We start from the raw sequence: 21,334 nt of genomic DNA on the forward strand, positions 1-21,334 counted from the left end.
GCATGCCATGGACAAATGGGGAGAAAGAATATAAGAGCAAAGATGGAGCCAGCAAATTGGAAGCCTGTGGGCGGGCTTAAGCACACAACGTATATACAGCTGTCTAAAGCTGGGACGTAAAAGTATGCACCCTAGCATAGGCAGGAGGTTTTTACTTATTTTTACGTGTAGTGTCAAACTCTGAAACAAACTTCCAAATAATATTAGATCGCTCCCTTCTTTACTAAATCAACTGTTCTACCAAAAGCTCATTTATTCATATGGTGCATCTACATTATTTCACTGTGGCTATTCCATTGACTGTGCTTGACAAACTCTTAGATTCTTTTATCCACTAATTGTCCTCTTTCACAATCTCAGGGTGGTTGCTGCAGGGATGAGAGTGGAGCGGCCCAACAGCGTCATGGCCAGGTCCAAAATGATTCCACATCGCCGAGATCCTGGCAATGAAACCAACAAAAAGAAGTAAGTTGCCATGCCAAATAGTGATAAAACTATACATGGGGCATATAGTCTTTAGACATGGGCAGAAATAGTGTAATTGCCTTTGTGAAAATTATGCGAAATACCAAATAAATCACAACTTTTTACTAGGTCTGCCAGTTTCTTCATCTGCACTATGTTTTTTTTTAGCAAGAAATGCATTTTCACATCTATTTTTGGCATGAGGAAGCATTTTGTGCTAAACAATAGCATACATTCCCATTCCACAACTGCTACTCACATTAATTTCATTCATGCTCTTCTCGTACTCCTGCGATCAGAATTATTAAGCAAACGAACTCTCAATTATGAGACATGGTTTAATTGCAAAAATCTCAGGCATTTCGCACAACAGTTGTAATTTGTAGTGCTGGAAATTGGTGAACAACCATTACAACGCAACTTTTACAACGCACTGCCATTACAACGAAACTGTTACAACGCAAATGCTGTGACAACGCATGCCATTACAACGCAAGTCTTTACATCGACTTGCACTAGATGGCGTGCTAACATTAAAAATAGTGTAGTTTACTATCCAAACACCTTCCCTACTGCAACGTGGACTGGAGTTAGAATAGTAAATTACCCTTTTTTAATGTTAGCACGCCATCTACTGCAAGTCGATGTAAAGACTTGCATGGTAAAGACTTGCGTTGTCACAGCATTTGCGTTGTAAAAAATTTGTTGTAAAAGCATGCGTTGTAACATCATACATCCCTGGAAATTGCATTAAATCATGCAAGCATCACTGAAATTTAGATGCAGAAGCTTTGTTTAGAAATTCTAAAAGGAAAAAAGAACTTGCATAACTAAACAAAACAATTACTAAAACCATGGATGGCAATGACCAGTTAGAGAAAGCAACTAATATGACCTGGAATGTATTTCCTTTAAGGAATCCTATTCCTCGGAACGTCGAAAAATATTTCAACACACATTAGCTTAAAGAGAGTTAGACGTCATCATCTCCATGCTTTTCATGTTTTGACATAAACTAAAATAAGTCCAAAATATTTTATGTGATTAACCCTTTATAGCAGATTTAGTGGTAACACTGTCATGCAAACGCAAAACTGTGCAATCCACATTCAACGAGGTGCTCAGCACGTAAAATGAACAATGAAGGCATCACACCTTCATTGTTCATTTTACGTGCTGAGCACCCCGTTGATCGCTGGTGCGATGTGTACAAGTGAGAAACAGAAAAAAAAAAACTCAAAAGTTAATGTACACATAATAGAAATAGTAGAAGGTTTGTGCTTCTGCTGCAGGATCGCATATGGTTTCTAAAGTTTGACTTCAGGCTTTGAAGTTGAAACAATGGGCTGTAATTTAACAAATTCACAGATTGGAGGAAAAAGTGCATGTTGTGTCTTGCGATATGCACATATTGTGGGTCACAGATTTACAGTTATGCCTTATGAACCAGGTCCAAGCGCAAAACCTATGATGTGTGATTATATGGTAGAGAAACCGTTCTATCTAGGTATGCCCTGTAGTCCGGGTCATAGAGGTAGGCAGGGTTTAAGGAGTACACCATTGGCTCACATTTGGTAGCATGGCATGGGTGCCCAGGCAGTTCTCTGCAAAAGTACATGTAAGTGCTTTACATAAAAATGCTAGAACAATACTACAAGAAATTGATGACGTCAATGCTAACAACATGTTGAAGTAAAGTAAAAAATTAGAGGAAATGTACAGATGGTTGTAAAGATTGTAGGAAACACATTACAACATACACTTGACAAATGCCATGCTCAAAAGTAAAAGGAAATTCTCAAAATATAGAGAATTATCACCAGCAAACATCAAGTTAGAAAAAGTTGAATACAAATCCACATAAACGGTGAAAACGCCAAGGAAAACAAATGACAAAATCATTGAGACCACATACAATGAGAACATTTGAACAATGAGATTTAAGGATAAAAGGTGTTTTCATACAAGTCAACCAAAAGGGCCAGACAGAGAAATAGTGAAAAAGGTTTTGAGCACGTGCAGTTGGTTACAAGTTATGGGGTATGAAGGGCAAACATCTCCAGCAGTAGCAGTGATTTACCCTTTATATATTTGGAGATCTCAAACAGGAGGTCTTGGTCAAATCGCAAGATTGAAGAAAAGAAAGTTCAAATTGGGACTGTCCAGAATCTTAAGTTCTTTCATGAGCTTCTCAAAATCTTAAATATCTCTGTTGGCCTCAGTAAAAACCTGAGATCCTTAATAACTCTGGCAAAAATGTAAGATAAATGCAGGTCCTAGATGGAATTTAAGATCATTGGGGGCTGCCTCATGAAAACTCAGATTATTGTAGACTCAGGTAAGAATAAACCAATGCAGGCCCAAGAAAGAGCTTAGGATCCATGTGGGCTCTAGACAGAAATTAAGATCAATGTAATCTTCATGAAGACTTATCATTGCAGGTCCAAGTGAGAATGAAAGATTATTGCAGGCTCAGTTAAGAACAAAAAAACCACATAATTTTCAGGCATGCGTTTGCATCTGCGCTCTGACCTATTTTAGACTTGTCGTATTTTTTTGTTTTGTGCACCAATCAACTGGAGACCAACAAATGTACAGTTTTCATCATATATTTAGACTGAATCTCTTTATTTTTTCAGACCTTCTAAAACTGTACTCTGTAATGCTTTAAAGAAATGCATATCAATTCTGCTGCAATCATATTGTGATTTATCATGCTTTTTCAACCTTCTTTCTGTATACAGCGTCATCATCATGAATTACGCCAGAACCAATATGCAACGGGATGGTCTGAATAGCCTCCGTTATACAGTTGTTAACATCACAAGGCATCATTTGTACACCAGGGTTTCTGTGGACATTGGAAAGCCGTAGGACAATTGATACGTCAGAGGAGCCTTGAGCCGGACAATGTTATCCTCACCACTTTAATGTGTGCAGACCAACACAGCTTATTATACAGGTTTTTAATGGGCCCAATTGAGGTGTGGAGCCATGGCAAGATATTGTAAATGGTGAAAGGTCTGCTGAATAGGACTGCTATGAGAAGGCTGGAATAAGCAGACGTATTTCTGAGCTTTTTTCAGAGCTAGCCGGCCATGGCTGAACTCTAGCAAGGAAACGAATAGCACACAATCCGACAAGTTGGTTTCTTCAAGTGTTGACGCTTGGACTGCAACTCTGGATTCAGGGATTCTTTGTTTCGGTGTCACTAACCTAGCTACATTCCTTCCAAAGCTTTGGATTACAGACTGAAGGACTAAAAACTAAGAGATTAAATTGCACCCACAAAATAAATAAATACGAGTTTCCTTTCATGAGCCTGGAACAAAATCTGGCGAATCCTGTTTGAGACCAAAGACGTTCATACAGTCCACCCGAAAATAGATGTACGGGGTGCCTTAACAGAGGAAGGTTAAATGTGTGATGATTTCTACTAACTTTAATATTTTTCAGGGATACTTGAATCAATTATATTTATTTCATTGTGGTTTATACATATTTGGGTGAGTGCGGTGAGATGTTATGTTCTTGTGTCAAAGACATATTGTTATAAAATTCACTTTGAGAATAAAAAGTCTGAAATAATTCCAACGAAAGATCAGCTCTCTGACAAGCCACTATTCCAGGGGTATTGGGCATCAAGAGGTGTAAACCGAAGACCAAAAAGCATTGACAATTTGTCTAAAAAAAGTAATTCCTTTAAAAATATCTAATAAAATCTGAGAGAGGGTTTATGCTAAGTGGATGTCTCTAAATGTGTTAGTATTGGTGTCTACGTATAGTGTTGTTATTTTTTGTATATCTAGGCCACCTGAAGTTTTATTATAGGTGACATACATTGCTTTGACAAGTTTAGATGTCTATACTAGGTTGGACCAAAAATTAAACAGCCCACCAAAGACATAGTTATATTTGCCCTGGCTCTCTGTGCCTTATGGGGCTTTGTGCTCCTTTGTAAAGTGGGCCCTCTTCCATCTATCAGTTTTTTTTACCTGGTTTCTCTCTTCTATAAGGACCATTCGCTTATTGTTTTTTGCTTCTCTATTTTTTCCTCCATCGTAGTATATCCTTTGGCCTCTCCACTTTAAGAATATGGAGAGTTTCTATTGACTACACCTTAACCCCTCACTCCACCAAGACCAAACTTTTAGTTACACTTCATCTCAGCCACGAGCATGTCTACCCCTCTGATGCGTTTTTTTCTCTGCATCATCTTTGGTGTCTCATAGCCGTGGTTTTACTTTTGGTTCCACTTTCATCAGACCACATCTTGCAACTGCCATTGCCCTCTATGTAGTTTCAGGCAATTAACCCCTGCATCATCCTTTGTGCTGCTAAAACACTGATTACTAAACTTATCTTTTCTTGTCTTGGTTATTGCTCTGTACTCTCTTGGCCTACCAAGCTTTGCTCTGCCTCCACCTCAATCTTTTAATTTTCTATCGGTCTCATCTTCCAAATTTCTCTGCCTCATAGCATTTCTACTTGTCTTATTTCTATGCTCAGGTTTTCATGAGCCTCTTTCCTTTATGTTTAGGGCGTTCACAGTCTTGCCCGACTTTAACCAGCCTTGCCTGTGTCTTTGGATAACCTTTCTCATGTCTGTCACTTTAGTTCTTCACTTTTTTCCTTATAGGCCTCTGTTTTAAATGTCACTTTATCTTTTTCTTTGACTAGAGTGCCACTCTCTCGTGTGTCCACTCAGCCAGGACGTGTGCTATTTTTACACTTTTATTATATGTTACAGTCCATCCAGCAACTTTATCCAGGAATTCTTTCATACGTATGGCTGCTTTCACTTTGTATTATTCCAAATGTAATATACTACTCATTAGAACATTGGAATGTTGGGAGCTCCGTTGAAGACAATGGAGAGCTCCCTGCTTCGACGGGCTGGTAAAGGCCCGCAGAGCAACATTCCAATGTTTTACAAAGGCCTCTCGGCGCTCGAGGGGTCGAGAGCCTTTGTTTTATTTGTTAGAACATTCTGCCCTCTAGTGGCAGAATGTTCTAATAGCCTTATAGCCCTTCGTAGCAGAGCTATACCGGCTATTAACCCCTTCGGTGCTCATGACGGAATGGTTCCGTCATGACCCACGGTTGAGCTGTGCTCATGACGGAACCATTCCGTCATGACCACGCCCGCGCAAGATTCCGCCAGCACAGCGGCGGAATCTGCGCAGCATCGAAGGGGTTAAAGTCCTGTTCCTTTGTGAAAGGCCCTCGACTTCGGCTCGGGCCTTTAACGTGGGAGCGGGCCTTTAATAGCAGGTATAGCCCGCTACAGCAGGCTATAAGGCTATATTAATGTATATATGGCACATTGGTGGAAGAGCATAAAAAAAGTATTTCTTTCCCAGACCTGGAAAGTCTGAGACAAATACAGTGAGGTGAAATGCACAGTTAATGTGAAAGCCACTATATGTGCATGGGAGCAAACATTGGAAAACGGTTCACATGAGGGAAGAAGAAAGTAACAAAGAACAACATTTTAAAAAGGATTCACCATCATGAATAGGTTAGGGAATTACTCATGATCAGGCTACACGAGTATGAATTCAAAACTGAGCACATTTCAGATATCACTGTGCAATTGTTATTTACCAATGCAGAATGAAAGCTTAGATTATGTGCCAATAGAAATGGTTTGGAACAGGCAAAGTTCTAAATTACTTTTCATTTTGCTGAAGAAAGACTTCAACTCAAAACTGTTAACAGTGGATGAACTTAGAATGGGTTTTAAACTGACAAACTTCCAATGTTTGCAACAGAATGTACTTGCAGTAGAGATAGTCCTATGTCACTGTATGAGCCCTGGTAAACGTTTGTTCCCAAATATTCTGAAAAAAAGTCTTTGTAGCTAGTATAATTCAAACCCATTTCAGCGTTATCTCTGTCATCCAAACCTCAAAAGATTTTGCTTTCGAAAAGTCCTGAAGAGACTGTCTCTTTAACAGATCAGCACATTTTCCACTGCAACAATGTCTGTTTATTTTTATATTTTAAGATTGTTCTCATTGTTTTTTTTTTATATATATAAAACTGAATAAACTATTTTGTCAATGTATTTAAAAAATAATGTATAATGTGTGCATTTCAAAGGTTGTAACATTGTCCCTCAAGGCCAATTTCTATCTATTAAAATTATTTTTGGGAAACTTCATAGTATATTTTTCATACAAACTCGGCATAGTAAAGATGCTGCAATAGACAGGAGCACGGCAACGATATTTGTGTAGATTGTGGCACAAGCGGGGCATTTATTAAGTGGGAGAAAGCATTTCTAATGCACTGAAACAACTTTCCATCCATTGAGATCAATTTTGGTAATTATGAGAATAAGATTCAATTCTAGCTATACCCACTAGACAGCGTGGCGTGGGCTCAGCGTAAATATATACCTATGTTGTGTATGGTGTATCTAACTCATCAGACATGGTGCCACACTATAGGGGTTAAGAGTTAACAGGAAGGCCCCATGCCCAAATACTAAATGCTCTCACCCAGTTTTAAAAGACAATGATCAATGGAGGTTAGATTGAATTCCAGCACTCATATCCTGATATTAGCCAATGCGGAAACTGAGGCACAGTAAGACCATTTTATTTAACCAGGTTCACGCAATTTGGTCATGGGATTACCATCAGCGTTTTCTGTTTTCATAGCCCACAACTTACCCATTAAATCTGCTTCAATAATAAGGTTGTTTATTGGTGGATTTTAAGATAGCTCTAAAAAGGAGAATATCTGATTGCTAGGTGTGGAGGGTGTGTAATGGTGTAAAACATCACAGACTTGATGGTCATCAGTAGAGAAAGTGAGTGGGTGTTCGTCTATAGCAACAAATGATTCGTGGATATTTCACCGCGTTGCAAACACCGACTCTCGCTCGATGCCGGTGTTTGCCCTGTGGCGACTGCCACTTTTTGTTTTTATATATGTATATATATGGTATTGATTTATTTGTTTGATGTTTTGCCAATAAGGCAACACAAACATTCATAGCAATTAGGCTTTTTCCCCCAAGTAGCTCTGTTATTTTTAGACCATTTAAGGGTTGCATTACAACAGAAATCAGCAAGGCCAGTAGTAGCACACAAGCCCACAGCGCATCCCCATACACATTACGAGGCGCCCTGTGGTACTTTACCAGCAAACGGTCAGGTAGGTACAGCATTACGTAATTCCAGAATAACATCAGTGCACAAACAAGAGCTTAAAACATTCAGCAGGACTCCATACCCACAACCATAACAGAAGGCATTACTGTAAGTAACATGCCTATTCAGGTGTGCTAAGCAATTGTGTGGTATCCGTGTGTGCCATTCAGCAGTGTAAGAAGGGAGCTGTATTTGAACAATAGTAACTAAAAAGAAAATGAAATAGACTATTAAATCGATGGCGTCCCATAGGTGGCACCAGGTGGCGGCTGCGGCGGTGGCTGTAGCAGCTACAGCAGTAGTAGTAGTAATTGCAGAGAGCAATTCATCCAAACAGGCCAGGCACCGGTGGCGGAGAGGTGGGCTCCATGAGACCATGCACCTGCCGACACCAGATATGGCATAGGTGTACTTGGGGAGGCGTGAAGGGCCCTACCCGGGACCTGAAGACTGCATGGGAAGAAGAAGTACCCCCCCCCCCCCACCGTAGGTGGTCATCGTATTGTCCCACTATTATGACCACTAAAGTGAAAAACCCCATCGTATCACGGAGGTCGCTCATCTGTCCTGTCCAACAACTCAGCCATGTATGTGCCCCAGGCATTCAGCGATGGCCCTACTAGCCGCATCAATGGCCGGGATCTCCGTGCTGCTATCTCAGCGGAAGGCCGTTTGAAAAGATCCTGCAGCCAGAGTGATTATGTTGGTGCTACAGCAGAGTTCAAGGACATGGCAATACGGCACTTGAGGAGAACAAATGCGAAGTCTATGAACCTGACAACATACATGTTCTTACCCGTTTGAGCTGTCGGTCCTAGTAGGGAGTGAAGTGGGTAGCATTGCAGTGGGCAGCCCATGACCTCAGATAAAACCTGCACGGCGTCCCGCCAGAGGCGGGCAATCACTAGGCAGGCCCATACCATATAATAAATATCAGCCTCTGTTCAGGAGCAGCGAGGGCATCCCAGAGGGCACCCGGGAACATTGGATGAAGGCTCGCCGGTGTCAGATAGGTTTGATGGACATCATTGAATGGAGTGCATTTCAGGTGGGAATGCCCAGAGACACCCTGCTCCTCCTCTAGCTCTTGCGTCCACTGCTCGTCTGTCAACTCCCGATCATTAACTGGGCACGCCTATCACGCAGATCCAGGAGCGTGGGCACCCGGTGCTCCAGCAACCCACCATGAATCAAAGGCATTATGGGTCAAGAATTGACCCTCATGGATCTCATAACTCACCGGATGTCTTGTAAGGACATCAGGAGATTATGCTCGTAAAGATCACCCAATGAGGGAGGAAAGGAAAGGAAGGAAGGAGCGAGCACATGGGACCGGCCTGCAGCGCAGCACCTCGTATCGGTCCAAACAATACTTGGCCACTCTGCTCAAGCACCCCAGCCACCTTCTATCCCGCCTCGGGCCCATAAGCCAATTGAGGACATTCTGCCCGCCCAACTCGCAGACTGTGCAAGCCCGTTAGAGCCCAGTCTGAGCCACCTCATGGGCCACTGCAACTGAGGAGCCACATAATACTTCACAGCATGGGGCGCCCAGGCACCCCCCTCCTCTCTTGAGGGGCAATGCCACTCTTTTCCTCCCGAAACCCCAGATTAAGGAAAGAGTTCAAGTCCATTAAGAAGCGCACAGGTGGGGATACAGGTAGATCTGAAAAGTGGTAAAACAGTCGGGCAATACCAGCATCTTCGTGATGGATATCCTGCCCACTGGAGAGAGAGAGAGAGCGTTGCAAACAGTCAGTCAGTATACGGAGGGCACTGGCCAAGGCTGCACCCAAGTTGCCGACCACTAAATCCAGTTCTGCATGGTAGACGTTGACACCAAGGTAGCGAAAGGATTCAAACTACCACACCAGGCCGGATTTGTGAAGCAGCGTTCCATCAGAGTTCAGCAAGCCCGAATAGCACAGATGGAGAAAAGACACGACTTAGACCAATTCAGCCGCATGCCTGAGACCTCACCAAAACCGTCCAGCGCCTCCATCACCCAAGGAAAGACACGACAAAAGTCTCTAAGAAATAATAACACATTGTCTGCGTAAAGTTAGATCACCTCCCACGAGACGTCACGTAGGGCCCTACCAGTACACACTCTGGCAATTGGATCGGTATACAGGAGGTCAACCCACTGCCGTATCTCCAGGCCGAGCCCCATGCATCGTAACACCCAACAGAGATAAGGCAAACTCAGTGAATCAAACACCTTCTCTATGTCTACCAAGAGGGCAACACCTGAGGGTGTCTCGGATGGCTGATCATCCGGCAGAACAACGGCCGTAAATTTAGGAACATGTTTGTCCCCAGTATAAACCCATTCTAGTCTAGGGTGTACCAAGCTAACAACATGTGGTAGCAATCGATTCACATCAATCTTTCTCAGGACCTTACAGTTCGTATTCAGGAGCGCAAGTGGGCAACAGGAGCTCACCTCCAATGGGGCCACTTTTAGGGCCTCCCACCTGCTGCCTTTGCCAATTGGAATAGCCATAAGAGCTGCACGGCACGTGTGGCATGGTATGCAGTACAGAACTCCACAGGGAGTCCATCCGTCCCCGGGGTCTTATTATTTGACATTTTATCCACGGCCAAGCGGATCTCTGCAAGTGTCAATAGGGTATCCAAGGCTCGGCATGTAAAGGGTCAAGGCGCGGCACTGGCAAGCCGTCCAGGTACTCTGAGAGCACGAGTCCCCCACTTCCTCATACTCTTGATATGACGGAGGGTACTATAATGATCAAAGGAAGCATAGTTGATGGCCATCTGTGATGTGAAAATGTCATAAGCCAGACACCTAATGGCCGTCAACCGGGGCCGCTCGTTCTCAGAGCACAATAACCGTGCCAGGACACGGCCTGCCTTGTCACCCTCTGCATGCTGTTTAGTGGTATACTTCGCGTAGAACCGTCTGTCCAGCCTATGATCCGTCCTAAGGGAGATTAACACCTCACACTGATCTTCCTCTGCCCGAGCTAATCTCAGCCTCACGTAGAGCAGCCTCAGTCAGCTCACGATGCAAGGTCGCCTTCATGCAGTATTTGGTCTTGATAAAGAGCTCCAGCATTACCACCTTAATTGCACCCCACTCCATCCCTCTATCCAAAGCGGTATTATCATTGTGTTCGAAGTACTGGATAACATGCGTGCCCACTGTATCTCGAAATACGATGTTCTGAAGTGTACACATAGATAAACTCCACATAGGTATTGGGGTCCTACACCTACCCCAACCCAATCAGCAGAGGGCTACGATCCAATAGTGAACGCCCCAGGTACTCAACTGTGCAGACGAAAGGAAGCGGACAAAAAGAAGCGGACAAAAGGGAGCGGACAAAAGGAAGCGGACAAAAGGTAGTGGACAAAAGGGAGCGGACAAAAGGGAGCGGACAAAAGGGAGCGGACAAAAGGGAGCGGACAAAAGGGAGCGGACAAAAGGGAGCATCCCAGAGTTGCTCAAGAGAAGATCAATTCTTGTGTTCCATTTGTGCAATTGCTTGTCTCCCAAAACAACACAGCATCCATTAGTTATGTCTGATCTCCTGAAGCAGGTGAGGGAGAGGACTGCAGTTGTTTGGACCCCTTAATAATGGACATCATCTAATGGTAGTTGTTGATGAGTACTTCAGATTTCCCCTGTCGTTAACCACACATGATAAAGTAATTGGGACATTAAATGACATCTTTGCAACATCGGGTGTCTCTTCCTTTCTTAAGCCTGACAGTGGCCCCCCCGTTCAACAGCAGAGAGTTTAAAGATTTTCTCACTAACATGAATGTATAACATCAGAAAAGTGCCTCTCTCTGGCCACAGGCCAACGGTGTTGTCAAAAGCTTCATGGGCCCTGTAGGAAGGTGGATATCTGACTATGGTTACCCCCAACTTTTTGCCTAGAGTCTAGCTGGTTTTTCGACTTAGTTGGCCTGAGATCCTGCCATTCAGGGTCTCAGGCTGTCTGCTCTCTCTTTAAAATGGACTCCATGTACCCTAGGTACATACCCAATTGGTAAGGATCACCTTATTGGACCCTGTACAGTGTAACCTAGATACCCAGGGCATAGGTGTACCCTAGGCCTACCAGGGGCTGCAGCATGTATTATGCCACCCCTGGCCTGGCCTTACAATCAGACACAACTGGCTGAGCACTCAGCTGGGGTAAATTGGTGTAATCACCTCTTACTTAGATATAGTATATCTATATCTAACATATATGGACACATGGTAACCTATAAGTCACTCCTATGGCAGGCCTTAACAATGCTGGAGGCAGAGTGCTTGGTTCCATGTGAGATGGTGCTCTGGCATGAGCTGAGCCTGTCTGCAGCTTTCGGAACATCGTCCTTTAGCTGTTTCATGATATTTCCATACCATATACTCTTAAGTGCATTATGTACCTCGCGGTCAAATGCTAACTTTGGTTTGGCTTTATCAAAACATGTCGAGTAAGGTGTCATACGATTTGGAATACTACCCCCTCGCCAGTTCTGGTGACGGGGGTAGCATTCCACCCTTCTAGAGGGACACGACATGTACCTAACCTGAAACCCGGGTAAAGTTAAACAGAGCCTCAGCATCACAAAATGGATGCTGCCACCACAGACACAAGTCTGCCCTCCTGCTGCTGGGAGTCCTTCCAGCTTGGAGGTGTGGACAAAGGGTTTCCTGTCAGGGGAGGTGCTTGCACCACCCCAGACAGGATTTTGTGTAGTGGGTTAGGGAGGGCTGAATAGATTGAGACATGCCTGGGGCACACAAGGTGTCCCTGTGCATATGCCAGTTCAAACCGGAGCTGGGGCTCTCCAGCCCCAGCCCTGGCGCGAAACTGAACAAAGGAGAGGGGGTGTAACCACCCCCCTTCCTGGTCCCACCCAGAGGAGGGACCTAGCAGGTAATCCGGACCCTAGATTTGGAATACGAGTAGGAGCTGTGTCCCAAGACTTCAGATCATCCTGAAACTCGACTTTAACAAGAAGAACTACTGGACTTTGACATTCTGCTGCACAGAAGACTGAAGAGAATCTCCCTTGTGGCCAAGGAGTGACCACCCTGTGAATACAGGCACCATCCAGCAACTCAACGACTGCTTTGCCGCCGCCTCCCGCCGGAGACCGAGCCCAGAGCCCAACAAGACCCAGACTCCCAGACATCACTGAGCCAGATCCACAGTCCCTGCAAAGAAGAGATCCGTGGAGGCACCGAGAGACGTGGGACCGGCCATCTTGAAACGTCCACGACAAGCTGACTGCGCAGCACCTGAGGCATCCTCAATGCTGTGCTTTGGGCCCTGAGAAGCCCCAACACCGAGCAGCATTTGCACCAAAGACCAGCCCTCCAGCATCCACGAGAACTGTGTGGGGCCCTTTTGCTTTTTGCCACTCGACGCGTCATCCCGGGTACTGGCCCGTTGGATAGTGGCCATCTTGGCGACGAAATCTACAAACAACACTGCTGGTCTGGTTGCTCCAGACTGGCCCTTGCTCCTGTGAAAAGGAGCAGCCCCTCTGACCTTGCTGGTTAGAGCACCAAGCTTCCATCGATTCCTGCGTGGCTTGCATTAGCCAAGGCCTGTTTGCTCTGATCAAGAAGCCGACACCGCCATCAGCTAGAGCCTTTGTGGGACAGCTCGTGAGTGACTTCTGGACGTCATCGACATCTTCACTTCCATGTGGCTGCAGAGACAAGCTTCCTTTCTTCACCTGTTGGCACCAGACATCACCTGGTTCCTTCCTGGTTCCACGCCGGTCACTGGCTAGTGACTTTGAACATTGTCCCCTCTGCTTTCAGGTCTTCTACTCTTCAGATCCACCCTTGGATCCACCGGAACTCTTCCTGCCTGGCCGCCTGCAGCATCTTCATCCTCAGGCTCCATAGACCTGCACGACGAAACCCGACGCACTTTGACCCCTATGCACCCGCTTCCTGTGGGTGAGGTAACGCTGGCGCTCCTGGGTAGAGAAACATCTCTAGTGTCTAGGTTTCAAGTTGTTAGGTTCTGGTCCATCCGGAAGACTCCTTTTCCTTTAACTTTGTGACTTTTACGCACCCATTGAAATCAATAGGTGCACGCGTGTAACTTTTAACACTGCACACGCATCCTGTGGGCCTCCTGGTCACCAACTACAGTTAGCTCCTTGTCGTCCCAGCAATTCCCAAGGCCCTAGGCCTTCCTTCCTTTCTATTCGTGGTTCTTATACCACTATTTTAGTATATGGTTTAGCTGGCCACCTGGCCCATCCATAATTGTGCAACTTTTGTATATTTAAACACTGCCTTGTTTTAAACGAATGTGCTTCTGTGCTCATAAAGAGTATAGGGGCAACTTTTGTATATTTAAACACTGCCTTGTTTTAAACGAATGTGCTTCTGTGCTCATAAAGAGTATAGGGGATACTTTTAGTACAATAAATACATATATATTTTGAATATATATCTGTGTGGTGTCCTTTCATTTGGTATTCAAGGAGGTTACATATGGTAAAACAGCTGGCTTCACATGCCTTCAAGAGTTTAGCCTGCAGACTGCACTGTCCACGCTACCACTAGGATAGCTGGTCTATCAAGGTTGACTTCAACCACCACCATAAGGGTTGTTTGGCATGGTACAAGGTGATCACTAGAATTAGTGAGCAACATATACCAGGCCAACTTCTCACAGGCCCCCTAAAGAGAGTAATTCAGCATGCTGAACTAGAAGGAAGTGATCTCAAATCGGCTTTATGCTCATCCCTTCGTGCTTACAGATCAACTCCCCATTCCACCACAGGTTAAAGCCCTGCCACCTTGATGTGTGGGAGAGCCACCGGAACCAAACTGCTGCAATTGACGACTCATAGGGCGAGGTATACAGACAAGATCTGTACAACAAACTCAGTACACAAGTCCAGAATCAAGATCTATACTGATGAACACCAATGTGTTTGGGACACAGGAAGGAGACTGTGCCCCGGTCCAGCAAAAATGGAAACGCAAGACTGATGCTCCATGTGATGCTGAACCCGTGAGAGTTGTGAAGAGCAAAGGACATATGGTGACCGCTCAATGCCCCGGTAAGTCCATCACAAGAGATTCGTCACACTTCAAGCACCTCCCTCTATGTTCGTCGGCTCCATATATCAGAAGTGAGCCCACCTCCTATGCCTACCTCTGCATCTCCAGTGCCTGAGGCAGGCTCGCTCCTCTGCTTCATCGACCTCATATGACTAGGTCTGGAAGACTGGTTCAAGCACCTCGACGACTCATTTAGGAACTATGATCTATATGATAATATTTGTACTTTCTCTTTAACAGAGGGGAAGATGTGGTGTCTTGTAAATACGTATAGTAAGAACCCTTCCAGTCCCTGATGGACTCTGTAGGACAATGACATAATCGTTGGGTGTGGTTTTTAAAGGTTCATAATGTAATGCATATAGTTAGTAGGCCTGGGCGGTAAATTCCGTTCCGCTCGTGGTATTTGGGTATTTCGTTTTCCGCGGAGAACGCGGAATTGCATACAATTCTGCATTCCGTGGCTTCGCGGAATTTTTTGCTTGTTCGCGTTCTCAAAATGTGTGTTCGCAAGATATTTCCCCGCAAACAGCGTCCGCGAACAGCAAAAAATCATCGCGAACAAGCAATTCGCGTGTTTGCGGAATTTCTGCTTGCTCGCTGAGATTTTTTACCGTTTCGCGGAGCTTTGCGTAGCGCGACTACGCAAATTCTGCCCACCCCTGAGTTAGTCAACTGTTGCACTCTAATGAATAAAAACGTGCACTACAGAGCTCCGTGTGTGGCGTGGTCAATTGCATGCTACTAGGCTGGGGAGGAAGCTACCAAGTGCAGTACGCTCAAATTGCAAGATGACATCCCTGGTATCAAGTTCTTAAAACAAACTCGACCCCCCCCCCCCCCCCCCCCCCAACTTACTTAGTCCTTGCAATATCTAAAAGCCTACCTATAGCATGGGATAAACGGCCATAATTACAATTCAAAATGTGTACTAACAAATCTGTTAGATGACGGGTGTTAATTTATCGAAATCTTGGCAGTAACAATTTATTTCTCTCACTATGGAACGTGGAACAGAAAACCAAAAGGTGAACCAGAGTCAGGTCACTCTTAGCACAGAAATGACAAGTCGATCCCGCCCCATCCTCCTCGCTGTTATCCCTGCGAGGCTTTATCCATTTAAAAAGGGCCGGCACTGGACCCAGTCTGAGTTTCAGCATCCAAACTCGAATATTCCCAAGTTTCTAATTTTCTAAATGCGTTTGGGGAAGCCCTCTATAATCTATGTTCATCAGTTGAGCTATCTGCAATCTGCCCTGACACTTCTTTCGATCCATTTCAATAGATTTTTCTTTAAACAACTTTGTTTGCGCATTTTTCCTGCATGCTACTGAACTGTCCTCGATGTTAACAAGCTTTTCCCAATCACGGCCGTTAGTTACACTGGCCATAAGAGTCGGCAAAGGCTCCTTCATGTCACGCTGCAGGTGGCTTTTTAACCAGAAATTGAATGAACCTTTGTCAGCTTCTAACAAGCTAAACAAGGAATTCACAATCATTTGCTGGCCCTTAAATGTAATATTGATCAATGCCAGCTCCATCCTTAGCCCACTATTCCTGGTATTTACATTCCAGTGTGTGACGGAGTAACCCACACGCCAAGATCTAAACCAGGCCCTACGTGCCCGCTGAGAGGCTTGCAGGTCACAGACTTAAATCCCAATGTGGGCGACTCAACTTTTAACACTTCAGAGGTAGATCTGGGTTATTTTAATATGTATCGAAGTGTGAGAATCAATTCAGTTTTTGTGCCTTACAAATTAACCACGGAGTTAGCCATCGTGGGGCAAATTCAGCAAAGAATATTCAATCTTTGCTGACATACGCATGTTCCTATGATTTCTGTTGATTTGTTTACTATGAGGAAATCTCAAAACAAACAGTGTGTAACTGGAAACCTATGGCAGTCAGCGCTTTTAGGTCAAAGTCTACCAGGCAGCACAGCTGTCTGGTTTGGAGCACAGCTGTCTGGTTTGCTACAGACATCTTCGGGACATTAAGAAACCTTCTCTGGGAATGAATTCCGCCCATTGCTGACCATTGGCTCTGCAGTTTGTAACTCACATTCTCTGGCTTTCTATTTGCTGGCTTTATTTGCTTTAGGCTGTCCTGGTTCAGTTCGTCCCTCCTGTAGGAGATTGGCATCGACTGCATAGTTGCCCTCAACTTTTTGCTGATGTTTTGACTGTTTTTTTACTCTAGCCAGGCTGTGTCCCTGCTATGCAGGACCCCAGCCTATCTGCTTCCTCTCTAAACCGATGTGAGTACCCTAGGTACAAACCAATTGGATACTGAGGACACCCTGTGAGCCCCTTGTAGATGGTACCCAGGGCATGGGTCCCTCAGAGGCCTACCAGGGGCTGAAGCACTTATTGTGCCACCCCTGGGACAGCCGTACAAACTGACACCACCAGACCACTACTGTAGTCTGGGTAAGGTGATGCTTGCACCCCTTACAGGGATATAGGTAGCCTGTATCCCACCCAAGTACAACACATATATCCTCATAAGTCACCCCTAAGGTAGGCCTTGCTAATCCTGCAAGGCAGGGTGCTGAGATATGTGTGAGGGGGAACCCCTACCTGAGTAGGGCCCCTCTGCAACTTTAATTAAAACGAGTGCGAGGTTGATTGTAGTGCAGCCATACCATATACTCTTCAGCGCATTATAATCAATCGCGGTAGAATGCTAACTTGAGAATGGCTGCACAGAACCATGTCGTGTTTGGTGTCAAACACCTTGTAATCATACCCCCCCCCTCCATTAACTGGAGGGGGTGTATAATTCCACCCTGCTAAAGGGGTGATATGGTAAACGCGGTTGATTTTAAACACCAATTTAAAAGAGCACACATAGTACAAAATGGATGCTACCAGCCACCCACACACTTCTGGCTGCCTGTTGCTGGGCAGAACTCCAGCCAAGGCAGCTGGACAATAGGCATCCTGTGGCAGGGAGGTGTATTCACCTCCCCAGACAGACTATGTGGATTGGAACTGGGTGGGTGCACTTTAGGTTTCCTTTCAGACCTTGCACGTAGGCCCTTCGGTGCCTACTTCTGCATACACCGCCTCAAACCGGTTCAGGGGCATCCTGTCCCCTGCTCTGGCGGGAAAACACAACAAAGGGGAGAGAGTGTAGCCACCGTTTCCCGCCTGAACTCCCATTGGTGGCCCCTGATTTAGTCACTCCCCTAATCCTTGGATAAAGGTGGGTGCAGGGACCCCAGAGCTTCAGATTAATGTTGGACGAGAACTCTGCTTCAAACGTTCGACGTGCTGCTGCTCGGAAGAAGTCTCCATTGGGGTAAAGGAGTTACCCCCCCCTGCTTGGCAGGCACCTGAAACACTGCAATTGGCACTCTGCTGTTCCTACGGACTTTGAAGACTTCTGTCTACCCTGAGGTGGGTTCCCAAGCATCCCAGAGGCCAGTGAGTGTGCACAGCAAGGCTGAGCACCATGGACCCCGTGGGTGACAAGATACCCAATACCCCAGGACACCGGCCACCTCTTGCACAGCACACGAACCCGACGAGTGGGGAAGTTGTGCTTTGGCCTAACATTGGGCCAACCTCTCAGCATCACCTGTGCCAAAGATCGACGCTCCGGCGACCAGTGGGTGCATCTTTACGCATTCTACTTTCCTGCCTCCCGCGATCCATGGTCTCTCGATTGGTGGGCCCTAGCGGAGGTCAATCTTCAGTTTAATGAGCTCCCCTGGTTGCTCTAGGCCTGCTCTACAGTCTCCTCGCTGGAGACCTCGCTCAGACCTTGCTGGTTTGCACCGTAGCCATTTCTTCATCCTGGCGTGGGGTGCGGTTGCCAAGGCTTAGTGGATCCAATCCGGACACTAACACCGCAGCAGCCTTCATCCTTCATGGGACAGTCGCCCTCCAGCAGCTGGCCTTCCTTGACGCCTCCTGGACTCCGTGGCTGCTGAGACAAGCTACACCACTCCAACCCAGAAGCACCCGACATTGAAGGGCTCTTTCTCCTGAGGCCACTGGTCACTGGCTAGTGACCCAGACTCTGTCCCCTCTGCTTTCAGGTCCTCTTCTTCAAGAGCTACATCTTCAACCTGCACGGCATCGACGACCCTTCTCACCAGCAGCAGTTCTTCATGTTTTTCCATAGAAAACGAGACATCGACCCGACACCGAAAACGATCTATGCACCCGGCTTCTCTGGGGCAGGTAACAGTCGTACCTCGGTACTATCATGGGTGTGGGCCCTCCAAGAGCTTAACTTAAAACTCCTGAACTTGAACTCCTGCTTGAAGTGTCTAGATTCCTGCATTTTCCAACCGCGACATTTCCCATAGAGTTTAAAGGGGATTCCGGCCTTCGTTTAACTACTGCACACGTTCCCCGTGGGTCCCCTCCCTCACTACCTTGGGTGGTTTCGTGAGGGGCCAGCGATCCTAAGTGCCCTAGGCACTGCCTGCAGAGCTGTCGTGGTTCTTATACCACTTTTTTGATATATGGCTTGGTCCCCCTTCCCCCCCCCCCCCCGGGGCCCTGTGATTCCAGTGCTATTTATTGTAACAAATATTGCTTTGTTGAATGGTATCTTTACCTCCAGCCTCATAAAGAGACTAGTGGGATTTGTCCTTAAATACATATATTTTGAATATATACCTGTGTGGGCTACTCTTTCATTTTGTTATTCAAGAGGTTATCTATGGTAAAACAATAAGCTTAACACTCCTTCAAGACTTAGCCTGAAGGCTGCTCTCCACAGCTACCACTAGGATAGCTTTCTTTAAAGGTTGTCTTTTTAACCTATCACCATAAGAGTCGAATTGGACTGGTGCAAGGTGCCCACTATACCTAGTGGACAGCATATGCCAGGCCAACTTCTCACACCTCCCAAGGAGTAAAGCCTTTTCACACTACCTCTGCCACAAGTGCTCCTTTTTGTAATCAAGAACTGTAAATGTTGTTCTTTTGTGGTCTTGTTTGCTGTGCATTCAAAGACAGAGGTCAAATGTCAGGCTCTGTCTTCTGAGGGAGCTTGGTGTTTACTTTTCTTTCTCCAACTTCAAAATGAGAAGATTTTTGTTACAATCTTGCCAGATACTGGGGATAGAGGAAATGCTTTGTTGTCAGGATTCACAGGAAAGACAGAAGACAAATACCCCATTTGATTTCTTCTATAAAACTCACAAAGATCCAGATGGAATTCATGTTGGCATAAGAGAACTCTCAAGATGGCTAACGCTACAAACTGCCAATACTCGCTCTAGTCGTTTAACTTGTCTTCATTAGTATCGCGATGTTTGCATTGAGAAGGGTTGAGCGCGCATGCTGTTTTCTACTCGGAGCACTTCACAAACGTTTTTCCAAAGGAAGTGTCTTGCCTCTACGTGTCCGCAGTTTCCTCAGTTTTAGATCACTGGCATTTTGTTGTGGGCGTATCTGAAGTTAGACCAGCATCTCGAATTGGCAGTGTCTTCCTGCATCATCATTAAGTTCTCCAGAATGGTTGGTCAGTGCTCCGAGTAGTTTACCAGGCATATTTCCTCACGAAGCTCTTCGGAGCCCAGCCACAGTTTTTGAAGAGGTCAATACATGTTTATCAGTGACAGTAAGGTAAGCGATCCTCAACCCGTTCGCTGCTTCTGTCTGCCAACGGCCGTTACGAGCACTACCTGGCTAGATCTGCGCACATCCGTTGGCCGACGCGGCCCCGCCCACTCTTTAAAACCACCGCAGTAAAGGGGTTAAATGAAACAGCACTCACCTGAAGAGAATAGTTGAAGTCAGCTCAACAGACGGGCGGCAGCTCCTGTCAGCCATTCCGGTCGGGCAAGCATTTCTGCCAAGGAAAAACAGAAAGAACAACAAACTGTATTATTTCTAAGTCATGCTTACGTTGGCAGTGAGAAGAAATAAAACTGGAAATTCTCAAGGATATTTGTAATGCTTTAAAGAATACAACTTTTTGTTCGTGCCTATTGTTGAGAAAGAGTTAAACACAGTAAGAGAATATTTCTACACTACCTTTCTAACAGAAGAGGAGCTACAGCCATAGTCTAGCAGGGTACGTGCATGAGAAGTTCTTTGTTTGAAGTTTGCTTAATAAAAGTACCTGAAAGGTTTTTAGGGATAACTAATGCAAGTGTTTATTTACAGTTCACTCCAACTATAAGAAGCCAGAGAAGAACAGGCTAGTTGTTACATGAGGGGAACCAGAAGACCTAGAAGAAGGCAGTCTCTTCTAGTCTCTCTCCAGCCCCTTCCCCCGTGGAGCAGCCTTGGTCTTCTCAAGTATTATCCTCGAGACTGCGGAGGGTTCTAGGAGAGGCGTAGCGATATTAGCATCATTCTGCTCCTGTTTTCCTGACAAAGTATTTCCGAATGTATCAGAATTAGCTAAGCACATTTTTTAGGGTAATTCTGGAGTGTGTTGGAAACAAATACTTGAATATGATCAAAACACATCAACACGCGAAGGTATGCCATTTGCACACATTTTCGTTTGTGCGCTGTATAATTCTATCAGTAAAACTGTATGTCTCTGCAAATGTAATGGTCATTTCAATGGAAAATGTAATGTCTGAAATGGCAGTGTGCTACCACACCATGCATACTCCATTCTACACTACTCTACTCTGCACCACTCAACTCTACACCACTGCACTCTA

General features: G+C 45.3%; 1 protein-coding gene across 1 annotated transcript in view; it reads left to right on the plus strand.

Annotated features, from left to right (window-relative positions):
* The window catches only part of LOC146772320 (beta-1,4-galactosyltransferase 1-like), a 163,719-nt gene extending 157,093 nt beyond the window's left edge, over positions 1 to 6,626 (plus strand). Inside the window, exons 5-6 of the mRNA XM_085636990.1 lie at positions 310 to 465; positions 3,210 to 6,626. Coding sequence (XP_085493116.1) covers positions 310 to 465; positions 3,210 to 3,339 — 286 coding nt within the window. The 3' untranslated portion in view covers positions 3,340 to 6,626. The remainder of the gene's footprint in view (positions 1 to 309; positions 466 to 3,209) is intronic.
* Positions 6,627 to 21,334: the final 14,708 nt, after the last annotated feature.

This window comes from Triturus cristatus, chromosome 12, assembly GCF_964204655.1.
Source record: "Triturus cristatus chromosome 12, aTriCri1.1, whole genome shotgun sequence".
NCBI lineage: Eukaryota > Metazoa > Chordata > Amphibia > Caudata > Salamandridae > Triturus > Triturus cristatus.